We start from the raw sequence: 11,152 nt of genomic DNA, 5'->3' as shown, positions 1-11,152 counted from the left end.
AGATTATGGAATTTTCCAATGTATTATACTAGTCAAATGTATTGAGGGTATATACAAGTACTGACCTTCTCTCAATATTTTAACCACTACCTAAGATTGAGTAACCTTGAATATAAAGTTAAAAGTAATGCATAAACTTTTTTTCTTCAGCCGGTGTGTGTTGTATGGAGACAAAACAGCATGAGATGTATAACCACCTCTACTGCCTGCCATGCTACTGCCCTCTGTTGGATCCCAGCAAAATTGCAGAACCTGCATTTCTTTTTATTTATTCAGACATTAGGAAAGCGTAGGACAATACTAATGTGGTAACAATACAGTATATATATCCTGTAGCACACTCTTGTGACTGGTTAAGGTACTGCCCAATCTACACTACAGGGTTGCTGTAGATTAGATAAAATAGAGCTACTTCAAGTACCCAATTAATTTATGTTTTAATACATTGTTTAACTTTGCCTACATCGTTCACATTCATCTGAATTGACATATACTGTGCATGATCAGTTATAGCAATCTAAGATATTACTGTTTCCAATATGGATTCAAATACTACAAAACTGCCTTTTAGATCTAGTTGTAAACTGCAAAACAGCAAATATTTACAGGATAGAAAAAAATTCACCAGACAAGAGGGTAACCACGTTTCACATTTTAATTTAGTTTTGTAGAAATGGTAAACTTTCAGTAAAAAAAAAAAAAAAAAAAAAAAAAAAAAGAAATTACAAAAAAAAATGTTGTTGCATCTACTGATTTTGTAATATTTCTCAAATCACAACAAAATTAAATATACATATCTAAAGATCTAACTTTTGTGGCCTATGGTGACAAAATGTGGCGGATAATGGTGAACAGCTAGACATTAACAGCAGCAACAAGTACAACAAAATGTTGCTGCCCAGAGTCAGCTAATCCATGCAATGAAGTTTCTCACAAAGAGAATCTCGTTGGTACACAGAGCACTCTCAATAGATCTGGCAAGTAACACCACAGGAATCTGCTTTGTCCAATATGCTATAAAATAAACTATACATAGACAAAGTTTGATGCTGTATGCATAATGCACTCAATGCAGATAGATACTCAAAGCCTGGTGGAGGTCATGGTAAAAAGTAGTAGGGAAAGTGAGGGGAAGGGCAAAACTTTTTCCACAATATTGTACAACAGAGAATTGAATTGTCCTGCTTGCCACACCTGGCACCCGCGGATTCCTGCCTTGCAACAGGTCGCACACTCTAGGTCCAGCTTCCTGCACCATTTCACTGGGATCAAATCCTTTAATATTCCTGCGAGAGAGAAAAAAAAAAAAGCTACCATTATGTCATACTGTGCATCTACCACTGAGCTAGTTCTCCTACTGTGATCAGATCCTTCACATAGCAGGATTTATTCAATTGATATAAACAGTGGTAAATCTGTGTTCAAAGTAGTTACCACCATGACGGCACAACTAGCTAACTTTGTTGTTAAGATTGTATTTTGCATTACTTACGGCTCTTGGCTTCTTGTTCATCTTCAAATCGATCCTTAAAACGAAAAAAAGAAGTTGCATAAGTTTAGAGTTTCAAGGAGTATGAAGTAGAATATTGCACATGATAAATACTCCTAAGGATACCATGAAGAGTAAAGTGGTTTAAAGAACTACCTTCTGCGAGTTTGAAAATGTACCACATCCCTAAATGCAAACATTATGTACTATTTAGAGTAAATTTGATACTTAAAAAGGAGAATATTTTTATTTAACTCTGATTCAATCTTTTCAGATTTTTTGACTAATCCAAACACATGTTTCCTCTTGAAACACCCAGAAGGTTTAGGAAATAACTGTTACACACTGCACTGACAAACCTGTACAACCAACCTATTTGCACTGGCAACAGTTTGCAACTGAAGATATTTTTTATTCAGGGCTTACACCATCTTGGCAAATACAGGTTTCATTACTGTGAAAATGACACAGACACAGTCTCAAACCAGGTCTAGAAACAATGCACCACTTAACAGTAACTGGCTGACTAGTTGTCGGTCTTATTTGAAAGCTACATTTACAACTATTAAGCAAAAGGCATGATTTAAGAAAAATGGTGCCTATTATTGGTAAATTAATAAATACAAAAGGAACCCAATTGTAAAGAATGTGCTTTATAAAGACCCTTGTCATTAAAAAAAGCACTGTTTTTATTATTTATGTATATTGTTTGTATAGAAATATATAGTGGTGTAAACACACAAAAAAAAATCCTCAGTTAAGCATTTTTCTAATTAACCATTTGTTTACAGCAGCTGTTACTCAAAGCACAAATCAAAGAAAAACATATTTTAACCATTTAAAAAGGCCAGTAGTAAAATGCTAGGCATGTGCTCATTTTATTTCTTTATAAAATGTGGAGCATTCCAGAGATAAAAGCAAATTTGTACTAGATGTTAAACAGTACCAAATGTTAGTTTACAGTAATTCTGTTGGAGGATGATTTTTTTTTTTTCAATTGCCCAAAAACATAATCTCTCAAAGTGCCTATATTTTAAATAGTGATTTTAACTGTGCTGTATTCAAAGGCAAAGGGTACATAATTCATCATGCTAACGTGGGTTAGAAAAACAGAACCGCATGAAAAGGTTAGTGAATGGAACAGGTTTCCTAAACTTTTGCTCCAGTGCATTATTTAGTTTCCACTACATTTTTATGAAGGTCAAACCAACTCCAATGTTAAAATACTAAACTCATGCATGAACCCTGAAACCAAGATTCTGAATATTGTTGCAGCTCTGCAAAAGTTAAGCAAACAAGCCCAATATATCACCTTCTCTCTTGGAAATGGAAGCATTCACACTTGCAGGTAGAAATGTATGCTAGGTTTGTTATACATGAATATCAATCATAATTCTATACAGGGTGGGAATTCTTAGAATGTAACTAAAACTTGCCTTTCTAAAAATCTTTGCTATGAAATATGCCATATCATACCAACCTGCAAACATGTGCAACTTGGACCTCTGACTGAACAGAGACAGATCTTTAAAGGTTCAGGTGGTATAAATATTGCTTCAATCATTATACAGTGCTACTTCATCAAGTACTGTAAAGCCATACATTTGCAAGCCTTTTATTACGTGTTTTTCGTGTATAAAAACAAACTGCTAACAATACATACAGTACTTTGTATATTGCAACAGGTCGCCAACATTTCTGGAGCAAAATAGGTTTTATGGGTATGATTCGCCAAATATTTTGGGTAGCAAATATTTATGTCTTTACAGTAAATTATTTTTACTTATAACTTCACCAAAAAGCAGTCAGCTACTCACCTCTGCTAATGTCTGAACAGAGGAGCATGCTTTTGAACATACTCTGACTTGCTGTATATAAATGTATGTATTTAAATATCAACAAAATAAAGAGGGGTGGACAATACTACTATCTACACACCAGAAACAAAGCACAAATACTCATTAAAATGTCAACACTTACTCAAAGTCATAATCAAACATGTCAGATGGGCTGAAAGGCAGCATTAGGAAGGAAGAAAGCAGGATACATTAACACACTAGTTATTTGATTATATGAACTGGTAAATATTGCTTTTGTAGAAAAAGTTTAGAAATGCATGCCATTAACTGTATATAAAAAAAAAAAAAACTATGCTGCAAACCTAGTATACCTTTATCTTGATCACTGGTGATGATATAATGTGGAACAATACAAGACATTTTTATACCGCATTATCCACCTTGTATACAGGCAGGATTTTGAGATGCTCAATTATAAGAGATGCTCAATTATAAGTCACCAGTTGACTATCAAACAGTAACTCTGTTAAGGTTTTGATTTCATGATACCACGGCTGATTCTCAAACATTAAGACTACAGGATAAAGACTTCTAAGGCACAAATACATTTTCAATTGTATGTCAAATTAATATTATATCTGATGTTCCCATTTTACTGATCCTTTTCTTTCTATTAATACACAAAGTCACATAAAAGTACTGATCGTTTTAAATACCCAGATACACTGATAAGTGCCAGCTGAAAATGGATTCTAGTAAGACTGCAGGAGATAATATCACGAGGTATACCTATGCCGGTTTTTGTTCTTTCTTTTCTTATGGCTGCCGTGATGACTGCCGGATGAGGATGAAGCAGCTTTCTGTGGTTTCATAGCTTGTAGAGATCCATCCAAGTCCTCTGTGTCCTCCTGGCTCGGCTCATTCTCCTGGTTCTGAAAGTCTGGGGAATTTTCACTTTCTGTCCCACTTCCTGGTTCACCTAAAAAAAAGAAAAAAGTTTAGGAATCAATAGTGTGGCGACAGGCTAAAGGGACTTGCAACAAGGTTGCGAGAGAGAGAGTGTGAGAGAGAGAGAGAGAGAGAGAGAGAGAGAGAGAGAGAGAGAGAGAGAGAGAGAGAGAGAGAGAGATGTCTGAAAAGGTAGATTTATAAAGCCTTGGTTGTGATCTTGGCTATTTAATATTAAGGCTGCAGTGTCACATCGTCATGTTCAGTTTTATAGTAAAATATGATTTTCAAGCTTCACCTGAGATACTTACGTTTTTCAATCAGCTGGTCTTGTATGCCTCCTAAAGCACTGACGGCCTAAAAGAAAATAAGAGTATTACTAAAGATTCATTGCAACTTATTTAAATAAAGCATTAGAAATACTTAGATATCAAAACAACACTCAACTGTATTGTACAGCCCCCTAATTATAGCTTTAAAACATAAGGGTCCCTATTTATCAACCAGTGCAAGAAATGAATCAATATGAAACGCAAGAATCCGACCAGTTAAAATTTTAACTCACAGCTACTGAAGTAACAGATGATTTGCTGAAGAGCCGCTCTGCTTCTTTAAATTTTCTGTTTCTTCTGTCGTTTTTACTGTTGCAGTTCCTATAACGTAAATGTTGAATGTTAATTGGCAAACAAGACCTGTCACAATGGAAGCATTTAGTGAATCCTCCCATTACTTTAACTGCAGAAATGACATTTTTAAAACACAAACGGTATTGTACACATCTTCACAATACAGTAGTGGGAGTATGACTCTGCAGAGGTGGTTTTAACTGTAGAGATGCAAGTTTCCTCATCACAGTTCCTCATTCATAATCCTTGTATGCTTACTTTTGGTTTGTCAGGTACCGATCCCATCCCCTGATGATGTTCCCATACATCTGGGTATCTTCCAGGTAACTCCCTTCAAATGCATAGATTTGTCTTTCCAAGTTTGCCAACGTTTCCTGCATATACATAAAAATATATGTTAAGAAGTGCAACAGCAAATTTGAGTTATTGGTTTTAAATGCAGGATCCTCCAGCTAAAACATGGAGTTTTGGAGTCTGCCACCTACAGCGGCGAAACACTGCCATCTCATGTTTGTTTACGGTTAGTGCATTTTCACAAAATCCCAACGCCAGAAGAAAAAGAAAGAAAAGCAAAATATTTGCATTTTGTATTTATACGACAAGCATCCCTTTCAACAATGAACGCAACCGTATTTATTTGAATCCAACGTGCTCTAGTACTACTCCATCACATGAATGTACTCTAAAGAATGGCCTGGTAGTATTTTCCTGTCTTCCATTGAAGAAATGTATACGCAAGAAACAAGAGACGTGTCAGCGCACAGTGATGCTGTCACGGCATCCCGTTTAGATACATCTCTGAACGCAACTAGAAATCCTTATCAAGTCGTTTTAGTAAATCTAGTCATCAGTAAGGCTAAATAAACGAGTTACTAAACATTGCAAAGGGGAAAAGGGAGCACATTTCTCGTAGTGAAAACATCGTATGCTTCACATTAGGAAAGGTTGCTGCAGCGTTATCGTAGCAGACCGAACCGCTTTTTATAATTACTTAAAAATAGAAAACACGAATAAACATAAAACAAGCCTCGTAGAAACAATTAATTATAATGCCATTGTAAGTTATTAAACCAAATATTTACAATTAAAAAAAAAAAAATAATAATAATTTAGCCACACGTTTGAGTCGTGCCATGGATCAAAAACATAAACAACAGCATCTCCATAAACGGCCTACACATCCAGGCTTGGAGCGGGCTTTCCTAGAACTTATCACCGGCTTACCCCAGCCTTTAGTACAGGCTGCACGCACAAGATACAGCTCCTATTCACCAAACTGAACTCCACAAATATATTTGAAGCGACACATTCCACTGTCCGTAGCCTGCGAATAAAATGTAAATCCCTGGGTGGAAGCTTATGGTTAAAACACTCGACCACTCATATATCGTGACGTAAAAAAATGAAACTATCTTTACCGCAAGCTCCTGTTTCCTCTTGACCAGCTCTGTTAGTTCTTTGCGTGTATCTGGTATCTGCAGAGGTGCCGCTTTGGGGTGCAACGCCATGTTGTCTTTAGAATAAAAAAAAAATACGATGCGAAAGAAAGGGCGGAATACCGAAAAGGCGCCCAGGCAGACGAGCAGAGTCGCGGGTAAAACGTCCACAAGGGGCGCTCAAATCGCATGGAGCCTCTTTACGTAACATCTGAAGAGTAACTTTGAAGCAGTAGAAAGCGTTACTGCCACCTGCCTAGTTGCCTCTTACAAGAAATTCAAATTCTGTACTGTTCTATGAAACAACTGGAGATTGCTTTTTAATTAGTCATTTGGATTATAATTTGTATAAATCTTTAATATTATGGTTACCCAAACTAAATTTGTTAATCAATATCAATATACATATAAAGGAAATTGTAATACACTTTATTTAACAATTACTGCATTTGAAGATTTAATAACCTTTTTTAAATATTTATTTTCTTTCTTTTTACTGTGTTTGATTACCAGCAAGCCATCTGGCAGAAAAAAAATAAATCTAGAAAAACTGTTCTGTACAAGGCAAAATGTTTACTTTTCCGTTGCATGTGGCACTGTACTATTGGGTAGACCGTTAATTGTGATATATGCAACCAATTTTCTTTTGGATTAAATCATAAGAAACTGGTCTATAAAAAGATTAGATCAGTTTAGGTTCATATGAAATATTTGTATATATTATAGATACTTCTAGTTATACCAGTATTTATATACCAACATTCTTGTCATTTTGCAATATAGGTATTGTTGCTGCCTAAACCAAAAAAGGTACTTTTATTAAACTGTTTTTTTTTTTTTTGTAAATATCTCAACTAAAAAAATGACTTACAGTACCTCCATATAGAGGATCATGCATTTTGAAACAGCAAATAAAGTTATGCAACACCATTACAGCAAACAAAAGTGTACTAATATAATACACAGAAAATGTAAAATCATCATTTTGTTTGACATAACATTTTTTTTTAATCCTCACAAGCAACATAAACTGCCCTGCTTCTCTTAATAACTGGATATGATTATAAAAAATATAAAGGGTTACATAAAGGTATTACCAAGTCCCCTGTTTACACTATACATCTAAATGTGCTTTTTGTTACACCATACAAACTGAAATTGTATATATCAGTACAAAAAAAAATACCCAGGTTGCAACAATATTGTCAAAAACACCTTCCTTTTCATTGTTTTTATTTACACTACAAAAACAGAAAAATTGATGTAAAATATAATTGTTATACAGGGCTGGCTTTTAAAAAAAAAAAAAAAAAAAAAAAAAAGAGCATGAGAAATATGTTCCAGAGCCAGATGAAAAAAAAAATCTGCATTGGGGCGGTAAAAACATAAGAAAGCTACAAATATATCTGTATGATGCTAGTAATACAGCTATACAAATAACCTCACCCCCATCCCCTGCAAAACATACAAACAAACACTTGTATAAGAAACAAATAAGTTGAATTGTAGATTATTTTACTAGACCCGATTTTCTTTACTAAATAAAAAATAAATTCTTATAAAAGGGTCCGAGGCAACTGTCTTCAGATCATTTGGTGGTTACAAAGCTTCAAGGTTTTTATTAATCCCTATGGAACTCCAAACCATTAAACCTGATTATTTAAAATTGTCTAACTGAAAAAAAAATCACATTGATAGTATATTTGAGTCTGAATGGATTTTGGAGAAACACAGGGTTTATATAATGGGGCTTTTACAAAGAATACTGCTTCACTGTTATTTACAAAAGCACTATTACAAAAGTCCTGAGACCTAGGAATCTGTAGTCCTGTTAGGACAATGATTAATTAGATATCAACTTTTCCTCAGTCAGTAGGTCCATCTATTTGACACCCCCTAAATACATTTATTTATCAAGCCCTTCGTCATCCTCTTCATCGTCGTCATCCTTCTTTGCGTCAACCTCGGCCGTGTCTGAAGATTCATGTAACAGGACATATTCTCTGCTGCTGAAGCCAAATTTCAGTACGTCCTTTTCTTTCAGTTCATAGTAGCGCTGGGCTTCAATACGCTGGTTGTTCAGGTAGGTCCCATTACCAGAACCCAGGTCTATGATGTAAGGCTTTACCTTCCTGCCAGCTGTGCCATCAGAACGTGTAAACTCCACGAGCCTGTAAAGACAACAAAAACAGACCTTTATTAAACACCTAATAAAAAAGGGAATAGAAACAGCAAGTGCGACTATAAACCTTTCTTTGATCAAGAAATGAGGTGTAATCTCCCAATTCTACTAGTTATTGTGTCACTATCACAGCAGTAATCTTAGCCTAAACCTTTTATCTAGTAGAAAACAAATAAGATTAATAAGGGCAGTACAAACCACTCCCAGAAACTGAAATTAAAACTCACCTGTACTGAAAAACAGCATGCTGCTTGGAGCAAGATGGGTGGTCAATGGGTATGTCCGCTATCTTTCTTTGTCTCCCCATCAGATAGGCACTCTGACGATGAACATACATTACTGGAAGGGGTTCATCATTTTTAAAGGGGTAGAGCCGCCACCTCCTCTTAGGAATGCGGGCCTCAGGTGGCTCGTTGTATTTGATCACAACTCCTCGGAACGTATTCGTATCCTCCACCAAAGCCCCAGACAGTTCAAAATTTGGGTTTTCTTTAGCCACTTGATTCTTGTCCTCAGTCCCACCTTCACCGAATTCTTGGTTTTCCACATCACTGTTGCTCACGTCGGCTCTTCTGCGATTCTCCCGTCTCCTTTCATCATGCTGCTCCCTTTCAGTCTGCTGCTGTTGGAAATTCTGCGCATCCCTGTCCCTCCCTCCTGCTCCTGCCCGGTTTTGCCTGTCTCCATGCTCCCCTCCTCTGTCTCTATGCCTCTCTCTGGGCTCTTCTCTGGTTCGCCTGTCATCTGGCACGTCATAACGATCTCTGTGTCTCTTTTCATCATGCCCTCGACGGTGATCTTCATGTTCCTGAAACAAACCATGTAAATCTACATATTAGGATAATTATATTGCCAGGAACACATACATGGAATATTCTGTGAAAGGATGCATTTTGACATTCTTCTTCTTCTTATTATTATTATTATTATAAACAAGCCTAATAGAGCTTTTCACTTAACTGATGCATGCCCCAGTGATGAAATTCTTCAGCAAAAGCTGCTGATTTTTAATGAACAAATGGCTGAATTACCCGCTTTATGTTGGTTTCGGCATTACGTGGACTCTTGCTTCTCCTGTTTCTAGGCGACCTACTCCCTCTTCTCCTAGGGGACCTCTCTCTTCTTTTAGTAGGTGATCTATAAAAAAATGTTTTTAAGGTAAAATAGTCTACACAATCTCTGTGGTTTCACAGCAACCGATATAAAACAAATTCTTCAGCAAAAGCTGCTGATTTAACTGAATGTGAGCTCAACACACTGGCTCCTAATACCTGCTGCAAAGAAAGTACATGAAAGAATGCTGTTGTAATGGTAAGAACCTGGTCCTTTCAAGCACCACCTAATGCACATATGAATGCTACTCGGAACAGAACTATTTATGCAATTGCATAACAGAAGCATATATACCTAGCTAGTCGAGTTTGATATCTAAATTACTTTCTGTAAAAAAAAAAACTCGAAATACAAGTCCACATTGCAAATGTATGACACACGTTTTATTTAACGTGACGTTACATTGCATTAATCGAAACTATTTTCTTTTTCGTTCATTGGATGTTGTAAATGTGATTACTGGTATAGCATTGTTTCGTAAACACTAATCACCACAGCAACTTAAACTAAAACATGTAAAAACAATGTGGTATCCAACACAAAAAATAGGGCCTGTTTCCAAACTGTTTTCTTAAAGAATTCCTCCCCACCTGCTGCCTCTTCTCCTCTGTGGCGGAGGGCTCCCACCGCTCCGGTCTGATCCCGAACTCGAGCGGCGGGGCTTCTGCGGCCTTGCCGGGCTCCGTTTTTCCTGTTTAACTTTAACCTTAGTTTCTCGCGTTGGGGGGGAAGGGTCCAGGTTTCGGCGCCGCCTCCCCTTCTCCATCTTTATGAGATGCTATCTAATAACTTGTTGTTCTTTACAAAACTCTCCTATCATAAATAATGTGTGTTAAATGACACAATACTTTCTTTCGCAAATTCACCACGGGCCAGCAGCAAACAATGTCTGTAAATAGTGACGCATTTTCCGGTTCCGGAATAAAAACAAGTCCGTTCAAATACACAACTCTGGAAACCAGTGCTTAGGGGAGGCTAACACGTTCCGGTTTATAATTTATGTATAACAATTTTTTCACCCAAACGTTATTGTTAAAGCACATATCAACACGATTAATAATATAATAGTAGTAGTTAAGACAAAATGTAATAACTGTAATAAAAAAAAAAGTTACTCCCAATTGTGTGTTGTTTTACTTTGCCATTGTTACATCATTTGAGTGAATCACGCTTGTAAAAACATTGGGGTTATAAAAAACCTTATCACGAAACATACTGTAACATTTACTGTGTATTACAGACATCAACAGGAAGGACAGAGGGCTTTTTTTTTGTATGCTTAATCACAGTAATTGGTGAATTCTGGGACTAATGGGGTATTAAATGTACACTTTTTCAGTAAGGTTTATTGTTGTTATTGTTTATGTATTTCTTTATTTCAACTTAACACTTTATAAAACATACAGAAGATCATCATTTTAAAGTACAGTACTGTAAATGAATCAATAACATTTGTGACGGATCTGTTTTCCAAATTCAGGAAATACATACTTATTATTAAATTGACATTTAAATATCTATACAGACATATCACTGCTGTACTACTTTAATGACAGGCT

At 36.1% G+C, this 11,152-nt stretch overlaps 2 protein-coding genes across 3 annotated transcripts; both read right to left on the bottom strand.

Annotated features, from left to right (window-relative positions):
• Positions 1-711: 711 nt before the first annotated feature.
• On the bottom strand, positions 712-6,510 carry LOC117413025 (chromatin modification-related protein MEAF6). 2 transcript variants are annotated; one of them, XM_034021720.3, is made up of 8 exons: positions 6,281-6,510; positions 5,121-5,236; positions 4,802-4,889; positions 4,548-4,593; positions 4,078-4,267; positions 3,470-3,499; positions 1,493-1,526; positions 712-1,286 (listed from the first exon to the last, which is right to left on the bottom strand). In XM_034021720.3, exons 1-8 carry the CDS (start codon positions 6,368-6,370, stop codon positions 1,278-1,280), a joined length of 603 nt encoding a protein of 200 aa, XP_033877611.2. In that variant the 5' UTR covers positions 6,371-6,510; the 3' UTR covers positions 712-1,277. The 2 variants fall into 2 exon arrangements, with proteins under 2 accessions (XP_033877611.2, XP_033877612.2); XM_034021721.3 differs by lacking the exon at positions 3,470-3,499 and having other exon boundaries at positions 6,281-6,509.
• A 1,095-nt stretch (positions 6,511-7,605) lies between these two features.
• Positions 7,606-10,552, bottom strand: LOC117413082 (smad nuclear-interacting protein 1-like). The gene is made up of 4 exons (XM_034021823.3): positions 10,184-10,552; positions 9,512-9,617; positions 8,708-9,288; positions 7,606-8,469 (listed from the first exon to the last, which is right to left on the bottom strand). Exons 1-4 carry the CDS (start codon positions 10,357-10,359, stop codon positions 8,205-8,207), a joined length of 1,128 nt encoding a protein of 375 aa, XP_033877714.2. The 5' UTR covers positions 10,360-10,552; the 3' UTR covers positions 7,606-8,204.
• Positions 10,553-11,152: the final 600 nt, after the last annotated feature.

The sequence above is a fragment of the Acipenser ruthenus genome, chromosome 25 (genome assembly GCF_902713425.1).
Source record: "Acipenser ruthenus chromosome 25, fAciRut3.2 maternal haplotype, whole genome shotgun sequence".
Classification (NCBI taxonomy): Eukaryota; Metazoa; Chordata; class Actinopteri; order Acipenseriformes; family Acipenseridae; genus Acipenser; species Acipenser ruthenus.
This window is presented reverse-complemented; position numbering and strand designations above follow the sequence as displayed.